This window comes from Poecilia formosa, unplaced genomic scaffold (assembly GCF_000485575.1).
Source record: "Poecilia formosa unplaced genomic scaffold, Poecilia_formosa-5.1.2 Scaffold188, whole genome shotgun sequence".
In the NCBI taxonomy this organism is placed as follows: domain Eukaryota; kingdom Metazoa; phylum Chordata; class Actinopteri; order Cyprinodontiformes; family Poeciliidae; genus Poecilia; species Poecilia formosa.
Window position 1 is genome coordinate 732,978 of NW_006800127.1, and position 21,595 is coordinate 754,572.

At 39.7% G+C, this 21,595-nt stretch overlaps 2 protein-coding genes across 4 annotated transcripts in view; one reads left to right on the top strand and one right to left on the bottom strand.

Moving 5' to 3' along the window:
* The first annotated feature begins 700 nt into the window (after positions 1–700).
* On the top strand, positions 701–18,683 carry pdzd7a (PDZ domain containing 7a). Its single transcript, XM_007566244.2, has 16 exons — positions 701–934; positions 1,286–2,010; positions 3,120–3,257; positions 3,387–3,561; positions 4,595–4,771; positions 5,040–5,187; positions 6,295–6,355; positions 7,184–7,711; positions 8,722–8,868; positions 9,642–9,802; positions 10,321–10,412; positions 10,501–10,592; positions 10,746–10,814; positions 11,597–12,256; positions 13,165–13,265; positions 15,818–18,683. The coding sequence occupies exons 2-16, from the start codon at positions 1,818–1,820 to the stop codon at positions 15,977–15,979; spliced, it is 2,904 nt and encodes a 967-aa protein (XP_007566306.1). The 5' UTR covers positions 701–934; positions 1,286–1,817; the 3' UTR covers positions 15,980–18,683.
* Positions 18,637–21,595, bottom strand: part of lzts2a (leucine zipper, putative tumor suppressor 2a) — a 42,996-nt gene continuing 40,037 nt past the window's right edge. For 2 of the 3 annotated variants that reach the window (XM_007566219.2, XM_007566220.2), the window contains one exon: positions 18,637–21,543. In XM_007566219.2, the coding sequence (XP_007566281.1) occupies positions 21,361–21,543 (183 nt within the window). In that variant the 3' untranslated portion in view covers positions 18,637–21,360. The remainder of the gene's footprint in view (positions 21,544–21,595) is intronic. The other variant, XM_016678720.1, reaches the window with a different exon arrangement.

Genomic DNA, 21,595 nt, shown 5'->3' on the forward strand with positions numbered 1-21,595 from the left:
GACGCTAAATGTATTTCACAAATACGTTGTGTGCCAAGTATCTCTGAAACCGATTGAAACATTGCCTCGTAATCTACATTTTCAGTGAGTGAAGATAAGCAAATATACTTAATTTAGCCTACTAAATTTAATAGCTCTGAATAAAACAAATACACAAATAAAACAAGGCTTTAATATGTTGCCACTCAAATTGTTTTGAGGGTAAGTGAAGGCAGCACCGTTGCGTTGTTGTGACACGCCGAGGGCGGGCTTAGCTGCATGTGGGCGTGTGAGGAAATGACATACGTGATTGGTTGAAACCCTACATAGCTTTTCTGAAAGTATTTTATTCCAAGCTTTTGTAAGTGTAATAATGAAGCTCAGTTAATCTGATTTGCTCGCACAAAAGTTAATATATACTGGAAGAATATATAAAACATACTTTTTGTTTTCTTTAATTTTTGGCTTTTGTCAAGCACACAAAATCTAAAAAATATATATACAATGATAATAACCAGCATGAATAACTCCATATGTATTATTATTTATTTGACACTTAAGAAAATATTTTACAAATAATGAAATTACAAAGTTGGCCACTAGGTGGAGATGTTTATCCATCTTTCTGAAAGTTAAAACACACAGTATATCAGTCTTTTGCCCTAAGGAAAAAAAAATGACTCTCAAAATTTACATTAATAGCAAGGTTTACTTGGAGTCTAATTGGACATTTGTAAAAGTTACTTGAATGTATGTGCAACTAAAGCAGGCGACTTAATAATGACCGCACCGCTGGAGAGGCTTATGTAAAGAGCTTACACCTCTTAAGACAATAATGGTCACCTGCAGAACAAATGAGGTGGCACTAATTCTCCGGAGGAGTCCGCTAATGCGTCACTGAGGCGGACCACTGAGAGCCTGTCCGACCTCCTGCAGCACAACACGGACACAGCAGGTAAAACTGTCATGCTCTGTTCATTGTTTTGATCATGTTATTGTTTTCTCACGCCCCAGTGGGGATAACTTTAGACCGAAGCTGAAGTTTAACAGTATGACGCGCTGTGGTAAAGAGATTGATATTAATAGGAAGCCATATACGTTTGTGTTTGTGCACCACCTCTGAGTCACTGTCCATGGTGCTGAATAAATACAAAAACAGGAGTTGAGTAAACATGAAATTTGATTGCATGTTAGGATGGTTCTGTAGAATTTTCTTCCACTGCAAAATGTCCTTCCACTTATATACATCTACAGTTTCTAAGATCACTTTTTTTCATTATAGGCTTTCCCCTCCACCCCTCTTCAGGTTCACAGGCATCCATTTAATTAAACATGACCAGGAATTGCTGGGCACAGCCGACTTCTCTACAGACAGGCTCTGCTTCTCTGGCTAACAGGCTCTAGAATCAGAAATAAGATGGAATCAGAACAGGTTTACAGAATTTTTTATTCTATTTTCCTGGAAACATTTGGATCCCTTCCTGGAGTTTACAGTTTATTTTGAGTGACTTTTTTTCTCCCACCATTTTCAACTTGTAGGATGGAAGGTTATGTATTTGTCAGACTTTCGTTCGGTTCTGAGTATGTGCTTGGTTTCCACTTTTTCTAACTCATACTTGGAGTCTGGTAGAAGTTGCCAACTTCAGCCGCAGCCACTTTCAGAGTTCAGTTGAGGAGTTTGGATCTGTGGTTGGAAGCCACTCCACTTTTCCACCACCGCTGCTGCCCCTCTCCACCTTTTCCCCCACAAGCCCAAGGCTGCACCTCCTCCTCCCGACAGGCGAAACGAGATATTCCGGTGCCTGGATGACGGAGAAAAGTTTTTCCAGGCCTACCCGATGGCTGGCTCATTTCACCATCCTGCCTGGAGCGAGATGACAAATGGAGGCGGGCACCCCCACTTCAGCAATGGAGGCCAAGGTGGGGGATCCCAAAGCACCATGCGCTACATGCTGAAGAAACAGCAGCGCCACAGACACAGGTCCTCCTCTCCTATGGGCAGGGTCATTCTCATCAATGCACCTGCGGATGGTGAGCTCTAAACTTGGTAACTGATTACTTTAGCACTATTTGTGGGGCTGGAAGCCTATGGATTAGTCATGTCTGATTTAGAATAGTTTGAGTCAGAGTAACTCAGTACTAAAGATGATAGAGTTGAAGTTACTCATCAAATGCATTAGAATTAAGAAGTCCCATAATTTGTGTTCTAGAATTAGAATCAGATAAAGGCATGCTTTGATTAAAAAAATAATAATAATAATTGGGACAATCTTGTAATTCTTCTGTTAAATTTAGTCTAAAATACAATCCGCTTCAAAGAAAGTGCAGCGCCGTTTTTTCACGTCTTAGAAAGAAAACAAATGGGTTTGAAATTGAACGTCTAAATGGAGATTAACAGGCAGAAGGTTTAAAGAAAACCAAAAAATTGTATCATCTAAGAAAAAGCCTGATCGATGCATATCTAATAAATTTACAGCCTTTTTTTTTTTTACTCTTTAAGAATAAAAACGGTTTGTAAATACATCAATTTAAAATATCCACAGTCACATATAAGTTTTAAGCATCAACAATGAATTGATAGTTGCTGCACTTTTTTTTTGTTTTTTTTTTTAAAGAAGTTGTCAAATAATAGTTAGTGCTTACAGTTTTACTTATTATATTCTTATTTCTGGTACATATAGATTACATTTTACTTGCTTTCCCAAACTTTTATGACTGTAAATCATAGCAAATATGTTTTCTTACTTCTCAGTCACACAAAACAATGAAATAACGGGGCATAGTGGTCATGAACCATTATTTAGAGAGGAAAACATACTTGTGTTATTGAATTTTTCTGGGAAAAGTGCTTAATTTTTAAATAAAAGTTGTTTTTATTGTCGTTTGTTAGTAACATTCAGTGCCACAGTTAGGCTAATTTTTCCCTTTTCTTGCAACTGACACAGAAATCAGGTTTCAGATCCCAGTTTTTCACTGTTCAGCTGAGATCGATTCCAAGATGCACCGTACTGTCCTACTACGCCAAGATCTCATTATACTCTTTATCTTATTTTTAACTTTAACTGTGTAGGGTTTTAACAACAGTTGGCGGTCTGACTGTAAAAACTCATACGTCAGATTCGTGTTGACGTTGTTTGCAGGAGGAGACGACAGTGAAGATATTCATACAGTGACAGTCAATAAGAGCCCAGACGGGCGTCTTGGCTTTAGTGTCCGTGGGGGATCCGAACATGGCCTCGGTATATTTGTCAGTAAGGTGGAGGATGACAGCACAGCAGGTATGGATTTAATGTGTCTGCTTTTTTTTTTTTTTTTTTTTCCCTTTGTATTTACATCAAGTTGAGGTGTTTTGTTTGCATGTGACATTTGCTCTTGTTTATCATGCTGAGTTTTATACGTGTCTGCAGCACAGGCTGGGCTCACCGTGGGGGATAAGCTGATGGAGGTGAACGGAGTCAGCCTGGAGAGCATCACCATGAGCAGCGCTGTGAAGGTCCTGACAGGAAACAACAGGCTGAGGATGGTGGTGAGGCGTGTAGGAAAGATCCCCAGCATCCGCTACTCCAAGGAGAAGACCACATGGTTAGACCACCGAGCTACACTACACCGTAACACGGAGACTAGTCGTTACATACCGCATTTGCGCGTTTATTTTTGTATGCGTCCGTATGCTGTACTTTGATTTTTTTATTTTTTTTATTTTTGTCACCTGAAAACCACAAACTTCCGTGTATTTACTGGGATTTTGAATAAAGCAGTGTGAAGTAGCGCAGGCCTGTTAGCTGGTGGGGAAAAAAGAACTTTGTCAAACAAAAATCTGAAAAGTCCACCTTACTTGTGTATTCTTCCCTCTATATTATAATACTTACTGAAAACAAATGGCTTCAGAAGCCTCCTAATTTGTACAGAGAGAGAGTCTGTGACTGATTCAATCTCAGTTTAAATACATCTGTTCTGTGAATGCCTCACAAATCTGGAGAAGCTGAAGAGATCTACAGCTTATGGGAGAATTTCTTTACAGGACTATTAGTGCCTATTACAAATCTGACCTTCACAGAAGCGTAGAGTGACGTTTTTTGACGTAAGAAAGACATAAAAAAAGCTCACTTCAATGTTAACTCATAGCAATACAGACGCAGCAAACAGAGGGAACAAGGTGCTCCGTTCAGATGAGACCAAGCTGGATGTTTCTGACCTGTTTGCAAAAATATTATGCAGTTGCAGATCCCACCATGTAGATTTTTACTTTGCAAAACTTTACAAAAAAAAAACGTTACATGTTCTTCAGTTATGCTCTACTTTCTGTTTGTCTTAATGCGCTAAATGACAAAAAAGTTCAAGATGTATGAATGGTTTTGTGAGTCCCTTCATCCGTCTCCCTTGGTAATAGCACGTTTGAGCTTTTGTGTGGGTCTTTTATGTGAAGCTTATTACTTGTCTGGAGCTTACACTGGTTATCTCTCTTTTGGGATACACTGTATCTGGGTTTCATGTGGCAGCAGTGGATGGATTACTGCTGTGACCTTTATGGCTTTTTGATTAACTGATACTGACGGACGTGAGTTTGGTGCATCGAGAGCAAAGCGGTGCACATCTTTTGCGTATGTGTGCGTAGGGTGGATCTAATCCACAGAAGGATGGTGGTGGAGGAGAACGGTCGCACGCCGTCAGAGGCCAGCTCAGACGGCGCTCTCCGCCGGATCGTCCACCTCTTCACCACATCAGACGACTACTGTCTGGGCTTCAACATCAGAGGCGGCAAAGAGTTTGGACTTGGCATTTATGTCTCAAAGTATGAACTTCAAAAACCAAAAATTAATCATATCTTTACAGCTGGACGTAATTCGCTGACATATTCTGAATTGCTGGATTATTTTTTAGATTGCTTTTGGTATTACATCAAACCAACCATGACCCACTTGCAAAAAAAAAAAGAAAAAAAAAAACCGCACACAACTGTCTCAATTTACACTTAATTAATAATTTATCCTCAGTGTAAGTGCTACAGTTTGCTTATTCGTATATTTCTTAGCTTTTACTTTTATGCTTTCTTTCTCCAGATTGGACCCAGGTGGGCTTGCAGAACAGCACGGCATCAAAATGGGAGATCAAATCCTTGCAGCAAATGGGGTGAGCTTTGAGGACATCACCCACAGCAATGCAGTGGAGGTCCTGAAGAGCCACACTCACGTCATGTTGACCATCAGGGTGAGACAAAAGCGTCCACATTATTATATTCATGTTGACACTTCAGAACTGCTTTTCCCTCGCTCTCTGACATCAAGACAGACTAAATTGTTTCTGTTTTAGACTTCTTAGTGTTGCCAAAGTTATAACTACTAACTAAACAACAAAGTAATGACTCACTGAATAAATATATTGAAAATATTAAAGCAACATCTCAACACAACTGTCAGGAAGTCCGCGTGTCCAAACGCAGCAGTTGTTTAAACCCTAAAATATCCAAAAACGTTGTTAAAGTATGATTTTAGTTGTTTTTTTGTTTTTTTTTTACCACCACATTCCTACAGTATATGCTATTTTATCTAAATAATTCTTGTTAAAAAGTAACAGCTGACTGAGCCTTTGAGTGTTTGAGTGCATACACGTGCTAAATATTAGCAGTAAAACGCAGTCGCCTCTCGTTGAGCCTCCGCAGCAGAGCAGACGGCTGGCCCGCAGCCCTATGGTTCCCCATAAGTGTCTGGTTTTGTGTGTGCCCGTGTGTAAGGCCACACCACTTAACCTGTGTCATTTTTGGATGACGGAATCATGTGCATGTGTGCAAACGGACGGGCATGTGTCGCGCAGCGCGCGCCGACATGCATATGCGCGTCCTCTTAGCTCATTTTACTGCCCTGATCTCAGGTTGCATGTGTGAAAAACATCCAGGGACGACTTTCATTATTCAAAGGCCGCCTGGGATCAGGTTATAATCAACAGAAAACCTAATTTTATGGCTTCCTATTATCTTTTATTGGAGCTGTAGATCAGAGGCAGGCATAGGAGAGGATTAAGTTTAAATATTAAACTGTTTCACACCTGGGCATAAGAGGGCTCATATGGAGATATGCCGTGACTGTTTTGACTTTTCCCTGTGCATTGTGGAGACAAAACAGGTGATTTCTCAAACAGAAACGGACATTTTGATACAAAAAAAAAAAAAATAAAAAATTGCTGAAAAAAATTAAAACAACTACATCTTGGCTAATCCAAAAGCTTTGGGTTTCTAGTGTGTGTCATCAAGAACAGCACACTTCAGAGGCACTGAGATTTCTAACATTTTTTGCTTATTTATGTAAATATCTTTCACAGGAAGTTGGGAGATACCCTGCATACAAGGAGATGGTGGCAGAGTATGGCTGGCTTGATAAATGTGAGTGGATTTTCCAAGATGAGTCTTTTTTTAAAGTTCGAAAGGTATTTTTATTCTGACAAATGAGCCTCATTGGGACATTGGGATTCTAATTTACTGAGTATGACTCTAGGTTGTTTTTGGGAAAAAAATACTGACTTCAATGTTTATGTCCAGAGTGTGGCCTGGCCTGAACAATATCATGAATATTTGATAAGATACTTCATTTTTTATTTTCCCACGTTTGTTTGCGAAGCGCCCTCTTGGATTCTGCTGCCTTGCAAAATGATTCATTCACCTTGAATTATTATTTTTTATTTTTACGTGAAAGATCAACTCAAAAGTTTTGAGGATGGTTGAGAAGTGGAAGAGAAAGGAAGACAAATTACATTCTGAAGAGTGTACGTTTTTGTGATTTCCTGTCAACAATGACTTCTGTTATAAAGCCAAATGTATAAAGTGTAGTCAGATTTACATGGGAATCTCAAGTTTGTGTTTATAATATGAAAGATGTAAAGATGCTTTTACATGTCCCTTTAGGTTAGCCATGTGTAGCAAGATTGCCCTTTATTTTATTCACATTTCTTGGCAGCTCAGTGATCTGGAACGTATCACAATCTGACATCTGCTTTAAGATGCAGGGTCACTTTTTTAACCTTTATCTTAACTCCGTGTTGTTTTAAAAGGCTTACAGGATCATGTGGATATAAGGTTGTGACTCAGACAAAGCAGACCTCAAATGAAGTGGGAATGACGCCACATGTAGCTTGATGAGAACAAACAACTGAGATACTCCAACCTTCAATGCGCTAATCTGGGATCCTTGTAATTATGGATTGTTTTCCACAGTAGCCAACGGTGGCCCCGCACTGTTCTCTCAGGGTTCAGACTCCAACTCCTCTGTGTCCTCGCTGTCCTCCAGCACGCCTGTCAGCTCCCTCAGCGGTCTCTCTCAGGTCCTTTTCCCTCCGGTTTTTCGCTCAGAGATGGTGGACGTGGCCATCTGCACAGAAGATCGGTCCCGACGTCAACGCGGCGCAGAGCGGACAGCAGACACCGCCATACAGACTGACCCCCCAGCCTCGGACTTCATGGACCACTCTCCTCCTAACAGGATGGACCCTGACCGGCTGGTTGGCACAGAAACCAGTCGGACCGTAGGGGAAACTATGCTGCTGAAGGACACGGTCATACGTGGGAAAGGCGAGGGGCCGAGGGACGTGGGAGGGGCCAAAGAGTTGGGACGGGGCCGAGTGAGGACACCGTCGGCCGGGGAGAGGGACGCTGAAAAACAGTCGCCTAAAACAGAAGCCCTGATGGCCCTGAGCAAACCACGAAAGCCAATCCGACGTTCACAGAGCCACATCACTGTGTCAGGTGAGATCAGCACACTTCCAGAGGAAAACTGGACTTTTAGATCTTTATGGGGTTCTCCAGAGTTTTTGGTGAATATTTAACAATCCACTGAAACTAAACACATAATACACGAGAGCATGGAAATGTTTCAGCTTTTTTCTACAGTTTGACAGATTGTCTTACTGGCAACAGCTTGGAGAGCAATGGGAAGATGCACAGAGAAAAAGAACAAGAAACAAACAAGTGAATAATTTTTCATATGCAGGACAGTGAGCTGACTTATGGGCCACAGCACTACTGAAAATTAACACAACGATAACTTAAAGTTATTCTCTGAAATATGTCTTAATTGTAATGGTAGAACCAGCCTGTTTAGACTGATGACACATCTGATCAGGTGAAATCCAGGTTTTATGACTGATGATTAAGATCCCCTCCAACATCTTGAGTCCCGCTTTCATTTCAGGAGCAAAGTGTGATTAATGTGACTGATTTACACTCCTAGCAGAATTTGTCCAGGAGCCCGTAGGTTATCCAGACTCAAATTAATCACTGGCCACTGTACTCGATCTCTGTACCTTTGAACAAGAACAACGCTATGGCGAAATGCCCATACAAGCTTTGCAGGCTTAGTTGAGTTATTAGCCTATCCCTTTTAATTCATCCAACCCACCTGTCCCTCCAGGGGCTGCTGGATGCTGGAAGCAAAGAGATGCTTGTTATGCACCAAGGAACATTTTACGGAATAATAAATTCAAGTTGGTGTTACTGCAATTTATCAGTACAACTGTGTTCCTGATCACAGAGGCAGATTTACCGCACTGAACAGAGAAGCTGACTGCAATAAACATAAACGTAGTGAATCTGCACAAAGGCTAGTAAAAATATTCACAATACGGCAAGCAGAATACCTTAAAGTTGGAGTTAATACCTATAAATGAGATGAGAGCCATTGTTGCAGAATGGAACAGATCAGCAACAATGATGTAAGTGATTAAACAAAAACACTTTTATCCCTCTTTCACATCTAGAGAAGAAGAAAAAAGGGCAACAGAAGCAGAAAGACTCAGCAGACGGTAAAACAAACCTGCAGCGCTCCAAAACCTTCGTCAACCTTTTCTTCAAGAAAGACCATAAAGACAAGAGTCGCTCGAGGTCTCCGTCTCATCATCCTAACGGTGAGCATGATGTCACAGCCTCTTTCGTCTCAGGTTTTCATTGTGGGAAAAAGAGCAACATTTTCAAGGACAGTTTTCAATTTTTTTTCTTAATCTTGAGAACTAAACATGTCATAAAGTAAGAGTTTTGAGCCAATTATAGGTACATGACAAGTTGCTCTAGCTTTATTTCCCCCCGAGTCTTTGAATGTCACTGCTTGATTTTTAATGCTGTCTGCAGATGTTCACATTTTGCTCGATACGCTATTGTTGCGTAATTCTTTTTTTGTTAGCCCGATTAGGTAACCGACAAGATTTCAGTGCAGCATGTGTACCTTTACAGGGGCAAATCAGTAAATTTGAATATTATTAGAAAAGTAATTTATTTCAGTAACTCAACTCACTGAAACACACGGAGATTAATTACACACAGGCACATGTCTTTAAGCCTGTATATCTGTTAATTTTGATCATTTTCTGCATACAGCTTATGAAAACACATATAATTTCTTAGAGATTATAACATTACACCAGGCCAATAAAACACCTAGAGAAATGTAAGGTTAATGTAAAATATATTCAATAACTACTTAAAGGTTGTTGTTTTCAGAAGTTACATTTAAGAGGTGAGATGGGCCTCATTGGAGAAGACGTTCCAATTTACTGGGATGCATCTGTGTAAATGGCAGCAGGGTGGTGTTTTGTGAATTGATGATCTTTGATGTGTGGCACCTTATTTCCTACTTGGGACAAAATTTAAAAAAAAAACCTTGACCATTAAACTCCATCCCTAGAAAAAGAGCGAAGTCGTCCATTCCAGCTCTTTACTTCCCCGAGGGAATCCCGCGCCGGCAGCCCGCTGCCCCATCATGAGACGCTGCAGCATGTGGAAGACATGTCAAAGAAATTGCTCGGTCCAGACGAGGTTGCCGCAGTGATGAGACATTGTCGGCGGGTGAGCTGCTCGGCTAGAATTACCCATTAACAACCTCTTTTGTGTGTTTTTGGCTCTTAGAGATTTACCTGTAACATCAGCTGTTCCCTTTGTGAGCTGGAGTGTGTGGTGTTAGTCCCTTTGTCAGAGGTTGTTCTTCAGCGACAGACGTGTCTGGCAGCGGCTGGAACAAAAGATGGATTTGGCCTGTTGAATTACCGTCGAATAAGCATCTGTGACAGTGACATACCTCTTAACAAACCGATTAAAGACCCAAAACTACGCGGTGTGGACTGTAAGGGCACTCCTGGATGAGAAGAAGAAAATAAAACAAAACAGCAACCACAACTTGGTTGTGTTTTTTCTTTGCTTACTTGGCCCATTGTTGCTGTAAAAAATTTTGAGACAAAATCTACCTAAATTTGCTGAATGTCTCCTACAATATGTTTTAAATCTTAGTCATTTTCTGGAATCTTTTTGAGTTAAATCAATAATTGTCCTTTGCTTTTTTTTTTGCTTTTTTTTTCTCTTTCTTGCAGTTTTTGTCTGACAACGTGATTGAGGATTTGGTGCGCCCCCTGCTGGCAATCTTGGATCGGCCAGAGAAGCTGCTTTTGCTCAGAGAAATAAGGTAAGCTGCCATCCTTTCTCATCCGCGGTGCATCAGACTCTGTGCTAAAACAATATTGGCTGACAAGCTGTGATACTGTCTTCTGCAGAATGCTGATACCCACGACTGAGTTGGGTTGTTTTGACAGCCTGGTGATGCCGTTTGAGCTGGAAGCGTATGACATCCTCAAGAGTCGCTCTAGTAAGCAAGAATGATCTAAAAACCTCTCAGTTTTATTGTAGTCACTTCCTAAATATAGTGTGCTGCTTTTGCAGGTGAAAGAAAACTCTCAATGTAGAAAACGTCTATGATATAGCTAGGAAATATGAATAATTTTTTGCTTATTTATTCCAGTACGCTCGCCGGCTCTTCGGTCACCTCGCAGTGGAACTCCTCGGCGTCACCTCATCACCCCAATCCCAGGTGTGTGAGCTATTTCACTCTTGTCCTCTTTGTTTGTAGTCTTTCTCTTTCTGACTTTTGACTGATATTCTTTCATTCTTCATGAATATGGCACATACTTTAAAGACATGTTTTTTTTTCTTTCTCCAGATTATTTCATATTTATTGTGTAAAACTGGAAAAAGCTACATGAAAAGGTCATATTTCGCTAAATATGAATGGTGTTTTACAATCAAACAGAAAACAACTGTGCATACAGTTATGCTCCTACTGGACCTCATCTATCAAAAAAAAAATGGTGTTGATTCAACTTCATTTTGCATTTCTAAAACAGATACATCTACAAATCAAACTGTGCAAATTAGTCTTTAGTGGAAAAAAAAGAGCGATTGTATTCCTTAAAGAGCTGTTGTATCTGGCTGATTGAAAGGAAACTTGGCTCCAGCATGAGAGTTATGAGTAAAAGACGAGTAAACATTAAAACACAAAATGTGACGTTTGTAATCGATGTAAACCAATTGAATAATATACGCATAAGTAGATCAATGCATTTTTTCTGAAACAATGGAAGGACATAGTTTTCTCAATATTGACCTAGTGGTAGCAAATACACCTGAAACAGGTGAGGGTCAAAAATATAATTCTGATGCACTCCCAAAGTGAGACAGACTGGGTAGTAGCCATTGTTGATGAACATATTTCCTTTTTGTGGCAAATATCTAAAACTTTTATGCATACTTCAAAGTTTTTAGGAGAAACGGAGCAGACGGAGAACCATTTTTCCTGTGATTCTGCTTTCCCAGACTACAGAGGTGGATTTCACCTCCAGCCACTTCACGACACACACCAGGAGCGTCAGCTGATCGAGGACTTTGAGAGACTGCGTCTGGCCAGCCAACAAACAGGTCACCTGCCACCCTCCCGTGCCTTCACCCCTCTGCTGGATGTGCCCGTCGATAACTATGCGTCTTCCGCCGCACGCTCACGCACCCCGAGCCCCAGTCATAGTTTCCTCCTCTCTGGGTCTCCTCACAACACCCAGCCCAGACGTCAACCTCACCGCTCCCCGAACAGGAGAGAGAACGGGACGCCGAGGTACGACCAGGCGTCCTTGCTGTCTGTGTCAGACCGTGGAGACGCTGCTCCTGAGCGTGGGAGATCACCTGTGCGGAGCAGCCATGGCAGAGGGAGGAGGGAGGGGAGTCCTGACAGCAAATACGGCAGGCAGAGCAGGGAGGACGGCTACACTGAGGTCAGTGTGCGGGTTCCCTCACAGCGGAGAGGGAGAACCCCTCTAGCTGATGTGTTTGATCCCCAGAGAGAGAGAAGCCCCTCCACGGGCCGAGGGAGTGGCCCGCAGGTAAACGGACACTTTCAAAATGGTCAAGAAAGAAGAGGAACTCTACCAGCTGAGGAGTATGAAATCACGACACTGACCATCTCCAAGGCCAAGCAATCGCTAGGTAAGAACAACTTATGATAGATTCATGTGAAGACAATTGCAGTGCCGGTATCTGAAGAAGACATTTAACTTGGATAAGCTTGGTTCATGTGGCTGGGAAGAAGAAGGCAAAACTTAAAAGCAATTATGGTGAGAAAAGGCCTCATGGTTACCTAATAAGAAAAAAAAAACTCTTTAAGAAGATGAAGAAACAGTATTACCGAAGCAAAAAAGTGCAAAAGAACCACAGAAGCACAATGACAACCGAAAGTGATGAAGAAATAAGTCAACAAGGGAGCACAGAAAAGATGAAACCTACAAAATCAGAAATAAAACACACAAACAAACAAAAGGAGAATGACTCTAAAAGAGCTGCTGGTTATTTTTGCCTTTTGTCTTCTTTGTGCTCATGTGGTTCACATTGTCTTTTTGGGTACAAAAAGTTACTGTCTGCCGTGCGACGTTTTATATCCAAAGTATAACTTTCTATAATCTACTCGTAGTCTGCTGTGCGTAGATGTGATTATGTAACTCTAATAAATAAAATGTTTCTGCAGGAGGTCACTCAGAGTTGGATCTGATCAGGAGTTTTAATCGGTCATGATCAAGAAGAGAATTTAATGGGTGCAATGTGAAATATTCCTAAAGAAAAACTGCAAATAAATTGAATTTAACACCACAGCATTCAAATATTTATCTCAAGGGTTCATCAAAGATATTGAAAAAAATTAAGCTGTTTTGCGACAGAAATAAAAAAAGCTGGGACAGAGCTATGGAAATGAATCTGGTGTTTTAAATCTTATCTGGTCCCGTCCATTGATGGATGGTTGCGTGTCAGAGCCAAAGGTCACATTCACCAATTTACAAAAAGTCTGGTATTATCCTACTTTTTTTTTTTTTTTTTATTAATTTATGTGTGTATTTCTACAGGCATTAGCATCTCTGGGGGTATTGAGTCTAAGATCCAGCCTGTAATAAAGATTGAGAAAATATTTCCAGGAGGAGCTGCATCTACAAATGAGGCTCTGAAGGTGGGCATCTACTAGCATATTATTTTACCAATATTTTATTTTAATTGTATTCTTTGCTCTGACTTCAAAAGCTAGATTTTCATCCCTCTTGACGCAGACCCGAAGAAACATTTGCAAAGTAGTTAACATATTTTCCACCTTCCCACCAGATATTACACAGATATTAACCCCATTTTTAACACGTCAGTCGTCCATCATGACTCAAGCGTGTTATCAGATCTCTGCTCTGTGGCTTCGAGCTGAAGGAGGTATTAGCTGATGTTAAAAGTGTGCAGTGAGGAGAAGATGAGTGGAGAGCCATCTCAGGTAGCGCATCGTCTCTATTATTAATGAGGAACATGGTTGCTGCTCTGCTAATGTATTGGTAATATATTGCCTGCACAGTTGCTTAATAGTGGCTGATGATCTTGGTCAGACTCCCTTTAACCACCTGATACACCAAGTCTTTCACTAAAGGTCACTTAGCATGCACGTGAAGAAACTAAACATGAGAGAGTTGGAGCATGGGAAGGCGTTTCCTATAACAAAAACTATAAAGGACTGTTTATAGTGCTGCCTCTTTATATGAGAGCATGAACGTGAATCCATAGCAAGAGCGAAACCTTTCCATTCTTGAAATGTCTGCTGTGCTAAAAGCTGGAAGTGGCTGTAAACCTTAATTTAAATATGACTGCTTGTAAGAAATATAGTTTAAATTTTATTCACCAAAACAGTCAACCAGCTTAATATGGATTTAAAGAAGCCCAAAGTATGCCAACAACTTTTGAGTAATATTATACACAAGCTTGTTAACCAACAGAATGTTTCAGTGACTGCCATCCCTTTTTTTATTAGCCATCACTAAAAACAGACAGCTTGTTGGCTACTTGGTCCTGACAGAGATAAAAGTCTCCATGCTCCATATTATCTGTTTTTTCCACCTCACACCTCACAGCTTGGCAAGTCAACTAGTTCTATTATTAGCCACATGGTTCAATCCTGCCTCCTTCCTCTCTGGAAAAGGAAGTAACACTTGTGTAGTACAGGGTTAGCACGTGTAATGTTGCTTCGTGTGATTGAGCCAGCACACACTACATTTCCAAAAGTAATCATTCAGCCATATAAATCAACACATTTAGGTATTTCAATTAGTCCTGTGACCAGTTGATATGTATGCAGACCAATGGGTCACTTTCAGGAGCTCAGTAATGTCTAGCAGGGCGCCTAAATATAATCCCAACTCCTAACTAAATGTTCCACAGACAACTGTTATATAAAATGGGAATGACAGCAACATGCACAGACATCCAAACCTTCACATTAGGTCCAAAAGAATGTGTGGAAATCTTAACGGAAAGGCTTTCCATGGCCGAACAGCTGCATCCTAATCTTACATCAGCTGTGCTGCAAAAAACGCGTTTCTTCAAAACGAACTAACTTTTTTTCACAACCATCATAGGATATCTGTTTAGATTTTTACATCACATGAGAAAAAAAAAAAGTTTTGTGTTTAGGTTTGATACATTTCCGGACATTCCTTTTATTTTTGAAAATTACTTAATAAAAAAAAAAAACACACACACACACAAGCAGAATATTCCTTACAATATTAGTGTCATTTTGTGTGGACATGTGATGCATATGTTACATAGAAGTGTCTTTGGAAAAACAGTGAAAGCTTTTTTTCTTTTCATTAAAAACATTGCTCAACTCTAACAGCTTTTAAGAGCCACAGTGGAGAATCTAAAGAGCCATTTCAGGGAAAACATGCAGCATTTTTGGCAAGCTATGGTATGTGTTGTCCTCTGTCTGTTAAAAGAGGAGATCTCATCCAGCTCTAAAGAGGATGGGGAAGATTAAAATGTGATCAGTGTAATTCAGATAAAAAAAAATAGTTTGAAAAAAAAACTGGAGAAAGGATTTTTAAGCTCTATTGGTTAAATTTAGCTAAATCTTTTCATGGAGAGCTAGTGAACATCACAGACTGTGGTTTGTGGCAGGGATCAAATTAGGGCAGAACAGATGTAATAGCTTACATAAACCTTAGATACATATACAGAGTTGATGCGATTAGATAGGCATCTAATAAATCGAAAAGGGAAAGCGAAAACAGATCTAATTGCTCGTAACAATAGCCTTTGTCCTCGTGTGCTTTTGTGTAACGCCGTCGCTAGCCTTCGCCGAGGCAGTGAGCGCGAGGCAGGTGCATCCTCAGCAAACACCGTTGACATCAGAGGAAGTTCCTCTGCTCAGGGCTCAGAAGATTTGCAGCCGTCTCCTCACATCCTGCAGAAAACTACAAATGCTCTCTAATCGTGTGTGCATGTGCAGGTGTTTGGGGATTGTTGTTTTCTTTCACTGACCTTGTGCTGAAGGGGAATCTTTAAAATATACATGCAGTCATGGTGTGAACATTTCGACATACAGAGAGTCCCTAGAGTTTCTTTGCCATTAATTATTTTGTCTGAAGTTGTTTTTTTTTTTGGAGAATACAGACTTCTATAGAGTTAGGAGAAAAAAAATCAAGAGACTTCTTTAAACGCTCTTAAAATATCATGGTTGTGCATTTACAGGCAGGGTACGAGCTGATGTCCGTCGACGGCGAGAGTCTGCAGGGAGTGACTCATCAGCACGCTGTGGACGTCATCCGCCGTGCCTTCAGCAACAAGGCCAAAGACCCGATGGTTTTCATGGTCAAGGTCCCAAAGGTCCCCCTGCTCCCCCCGGAGCTGTGAGACCTGCTGAGTAAGACGCTGCGCGCCTCGCCAGCAGACTGCTGCCGAAGCATAAAAGACAGCGAAACCTGCAACTCCTGACGGAAACAAAGTGAATCGAGCAGATTGTAGTAAAGTTTGTTAGAAACCCTTTTTTTTGCCACATCGACATGTGAGACGAAGTCCAACATGTGTGACTTTTGTAACATTTTACTAAATGCATTCGCTATAGATGTTTTTTTTTATTTTTTTTTATAAAGTATGGTTTATGATGAGATTATTTGATTCACGCTGATGCTCTTGGTTGACTGTGCCACTGTTCCAACAGGCCTATCCGTGACCTCAGCACTGTCTGACAGTGGACTACACTTTACTCTCCTCAGCCCAGCAGCAAAAAAAAAAAAAAAAAAAAAAAAAAACACCAGACGGAGATTATCCCGGCTTGTGTTATGAGACTTATAGATTCATATCCAGATTAAAGTCCTGTATTATGTCAAAACTGAGAGTTTGATTTTAGTGGATGTCTGGGATAATTAAAAATGTTCTACTCTGTATTTTTATGCATTTTTTTTTTCCTGTTTTGGCAGAAATTTTTGTGCTCTGAAGCAATCCGCCACTTTAGAGGCTTAATTACAGCTCGCTTTGGTCAAAGCTTATGCAGGCATGTAAAGAAGAAGGAAATCACATCGCAGGGGGAAAGCAGGACTTGGACGCTGGTGGTATGGTTTAAATCACAGCAAGGGAGCTCAGATAAGAGCAGGAAGATGAGCTGTGCATAGTGCCTTATTTCTGTGGAAGGGCAGCAGTGGGAGGAAAACACACTGATAAAGTATTACTCATAAGCGGTTCTGAGGTGAAGGCTTTATGACCGCAGATGTGGTAGAAATGTAAGGATGTAACTCGCGTGTCAATGTTTTTGAGTTGCTACAAAATACAGAAGTAGTTTTTAAAACTACATTTTCAATATTTCTCTGACCTTAAACCATAGATTTTTTTTTTAAACACATCCTTTACAGAAATAAAGAAATAAAGCACCACTAGGGGTACTGTAAGTGAATGTAATGTTTGAACTACTAACACTGATACCCATTAAGACTGCACAGGAAGTCTGTAATATTAGATCATATTTCTCAACAACATATAGTTGTTGTTTTTTTTGTGCCAACACAAAATAACATTTAAGAGGGTTGGAAAAACCTCAAGCACAACTATACGGCAGACTTTAAGGCATATTTAGGACGCTTTATGCGTTTTGTTTGTTTTCCAGGTAACAAAAACAATTACTCCAGTCATTTTTACGGTGTGACCACTTGCTCTTTAATTAAAAACACTGTAATTTGTACATGTATTGTACACATAAAAATATACACAAACAGCTACATACTTTATGAATTAATGACAACACACAGAAAGTAGAAATACAAAAAGAATGCTCTCAAAAGGATGAAAAATGCAAAAAAAAGAAGGTAAAAACAACAAAAAAACCAAACTCCAAAAAACAAAGAGAAATGTTACGTTGCTTTGGTCTAGTCACAGTGGCTACATTGGAAATAGATATTTTGTCTAAATAAAAGACATTGACACTCTGTTATACTGCTTGGTGTTTTACATATTTACACAGAAGATAGTCATGTTACTTTGAAGCCGAGATATGAGAAAACATCTAAGCGTGCGAGTCAGAAGCATCCTGTGCTTGTTGCTGTGCAGATGTGCTGATTAACAGTCTACGTCTAGTTACAGTGAATGTGGCAGAACTGAGCTACTTCCCATAGGAATGTATACGCAGTGCTTAATGCTCTAGACTATTCCATGATCCCCAATGAAAGTGGCGATAACGTGCAACGTACTGAAATATGACTAAAATAAAACGTTCTAGGCTTGCAATCACAAGTCCATCTTTCAAAATAACAACAATCTCATTTGTCTTCTAAGCAAATGGCGTGACAAAACGCAAAAGGGAGGTCGTGACTAGAATGACACTGGAAATCAACTTAAGGACAGCTCAGAGTAGTGAGGGAAAAAAGGCAAAGATGAGCAGAAACGCATAAAAAGAAAACTCCCTTCGGTTTCATGCCCTGCTTTTCAGCAAGCTCGCTCATCAGAATGCAAGATTTTTCAACACAGATTATATAATGTAAACATTAACTTGTCATGCATTACAGTATTAGGTGCACGCGTTCTCTCTGCAGATAGCTTCCGTTTGCAACTCATCCATCAACTGGAACATTGGCATAAGATCGACATCAATCCACACCAGTATTACAGCAAAATATATCCAGGTGCTACATATATATAAAAAATATACAACTTTTCCTCCATTATATAAGATTCCCATGTATCAATACTATATTATTCCTTAATATAGACTCTTTGCAAAATAAAAGTTCTCAGCAGCCCTATATCTCTATGCTCAGTGTCACACACAGCCCTGCATTTACTGTGAGAATGTTTCCACGCTCCATGAAAAAGCCTGCTGGCTTTGAACGCTGCAGGAGCAAACACCTCTGCAAACCCTCACTTCACCTGAGCCGGCTTCTTCCGAAAGGGCCTGCAAACAAAGACCCGCAAACAAAGACCTGCGAATGCGCCGCTTCCATCTTCTTTAGCATTCAGTGAAAATAATTAAGCCAAGTATCAGGAACACAAATAACTTTTAAACATGTTTTTTTTTGGGGGGGGGCTTCACTAGTACTGATATCTAGGAAACTAAAACAGTGCTGAAGTTTACATACACTCATCATGAGCATGAAAGTTTTACTGTGTCACTGATTCATTGAAAACATTATTTTTGGTGTGGTGGGATGATTTTTATGATAATCGCTTCCATAAATCTTACAAAAACAAGATATGTTTTTGTAAGATAAGTTTAAATGTTACACTGGTTGATCCATTCCAAAATCAGTTCTGATTTAAGTTCAGGATCAATGTCCTTCTGGGTCAAACTTTGGAAATTCAATTCACGCCTTTTGTGATTGTGATCAAACAGCTCAGTCTTTGTCCCGTCTTATAAAACGTTCCTCAAGGTGAGCAAATAATGGAATGTTTTCAAAATGTAAAAAAGCCAAAAGATAATGTTTTGTCAACAATGTAATTAGTTATTACCTTATTGGAAAATGTAAGAACTGTGTAAATAAGATTTACACAGTTCACAGAGTTTTCATTTCTTGAGATTTAGTGCATTCCAATAAGAGAGCTAAATGCATTTCACAGTAATTAATTTAATATTCCTTTATATGTTAATATATAAATCTATACAGCTAAGCAAATTATATTCTACATAAATATTTTTCTGTAGATAATCCTCAAATAGAATCTCATGACCTTCATTCGGTAAGAGTGCTGCAGATTGTGCTTTCTTGAAAAATGAATGTGACTATTATGCCAACTTATACACCCATCTGGTGAGTAAAAAAATATTCATAAGAAATACAGCCCTATTATAATATTATGCATATTATTAATATATATTTAAAATAATTTCCTAAAATGTTAGAACAATAACCTTTGTTATTCACCAGCTGTTACATTAATGGCTTGATTACATTTAGAAGCGAAAAAAAATGTGTTGTGTCATTGGCAGCTGTTAAGTTATCGATCACTATTATAATTATTGGTCACTACAATCCCCGAAAACACAACAAAACTGGTTTAGGAATAATAAAACATAGGGAAACAATAAAACCCAGAACACAACTCTACTGAAAGTGTATATACGAGGCTTTAAAAGCTGATAAGTGAGGAAACAATCCAAATTAAATAAATTATAATTATATTGACAGTAATCATATCTCCAACCAGAATTATGCCAAAAGCCTGTTGGTCATTACAAAAAAAAACAAAAAAAAACAGGAGTGAAGTGGAGCTCACTAAGGGACATTTATCTAAATATTAGTAGGGAAGTATATACATATTTGAATGTCTATGTATAACTTTGAACCTGTGCAGATTAAACAAAACATTAATTTAAATTTGCAGAACCAATTATTATATTTTCTTCCTAAGGCATTGTTTTTTGCTTAAACTATTTAATCCTGAAAAAGAGAACGGTTTAAACGAATAATCATTAAAAGAACTAAGTTAGCGTGACATTCACACCGATAATGAGTGTGTGTAAACTCTTGACCTGCACTGTGGGAGTCGCAGAGAAAAGAAAGAAATCCAAAACAGAAACTACAGGCATGTAGTAAATCTTTGATGCCGCACAAGATTGCAATCCTGCACTTTTGATACTGGTTTGGATTTGGTTTCACCCTGGTGCTAATAGCTGAGATAGATAAAAATAGCTAACAATGAAGCAGAAAGTTGGAACTGGGAGAAAAACAAAGAAAAAAAAAGAGAAATCTTTATAAACCCCGCTGATATCTGCCATACTTCACCTCTTCCCCCGAGCTAAATACGGGCTCGCTGCATCGTCTGAACCAGTTTTATGAGGCACAGTATGACTAAAAAACATGAGTTCAAAGTGAAAAACTAGCTTTTATTGGATCCTGGAGTCTTGGTGGGGAGCAACAGAGTGAGATGTCCACAAGTAAATAAACTGTGAGCTCAAACATCAAAGTCGAGCTTAGTTGGTATCACTTTTCAGAATAATCCCATACAAAAAGAATACTGGAAATCTTGGGTAAAAATCATGCCAACGTTTCTCTCGGTGAGCTGAGCAGAGTTGAGTTATTATGTTGCTTCTCTCTGAAAACTCTGATCACCACACATGTGCTGTAATAACACAAACTGCAGCCAAAATGCCTAAATTACAACAACATGTCTTCTAACTTATTTACAGGTTGGTGGTAAATGAGGAATCTAAACTGTCAATGCTGTGAAGATTTTTTTATTTTTTTCTGCGGCGCCGTCGTTTAGATTGGTCACTGCTAACTGAGCTGCTGTGTTGACGCCTGAATATACTGTACATGCTGGTGGCTAGGTGTTTTATATTGCAAGCAGCCAAGAAGCTTAAGTGCATGATCATGAGATTTTTTTGTAGGGAATATTTAATATATATATATATTTTTTTTTTGCTTTAGGTTCCTGTTTAATTTAAATACCCTGATTTGAAGATATTCTGAGAATGACAGGCTAATCAATGCTTTTGGTCTCAGAAAGAATGCAGTCTTTGTGCTGGCTTTGTAGAGGTAAAAACCTAATAGAAACACTGCAGGAGATGCCAGGAGATGAATTAGTGAGGCGTATCATGGACTAACAAATGCACCTTTGGGAGATGTTCCCTTTTTAACAGTGTTCAGAGCTCGGTCTGCGCTCCATGTAACACCACATTGAAGCTAGTACAGCATTTGGTCCACAGTTCAGTGTTTGGTTTGCATCTTCAGGAAACTTTAGTGAGTTTTCTTCATGTTGTGTGTGTGCACATTTCACTGGATTGCGTGCGTGTGCGTGGGGGTGTGTGTCTAGATCTCAGTGGCAGTGATTTCCTCAAAGTGGATGTCGTTGCTGCCGCTGCGGACCTCGTAGTCCTCCATGTCCCTGTTCTCCAGCTCCAGACTCAGCTCCCTCATCACGCGCTCCAGATCACGGTTGCGGCGATACATCTGGATGTAGTTCTGCTGCAGCTGCTTTTGGTAGCGGATTACCTGGGTGTAAATAAAATATGTGAGGAAGCAACGAACAATGTAAAACAAAGAA

Coding starts and splice junctions, on each gene's coding strand:
- pdzd7a (XM_007566244.2), top strand. CDS start 1,818: ATGGCTGGCTCATTTCACCATCCTGCCTGGAGCGAGATGACAAATGGA. Junction 7,712..8,721: donor GAGCCACATCACTGTGTCAG/GTGAGATCAGCA, acceptor TTTCACATCTAG/AGAAGAAGAAAAAAGGGCAA. Junction 10,815..11,596: donor CCTCATCACCCCAATCCCAG/GTGTGTGAGCTA, acceptor CTGCTTTCCCAG/ACTACAGAGGTGGATTTCAC.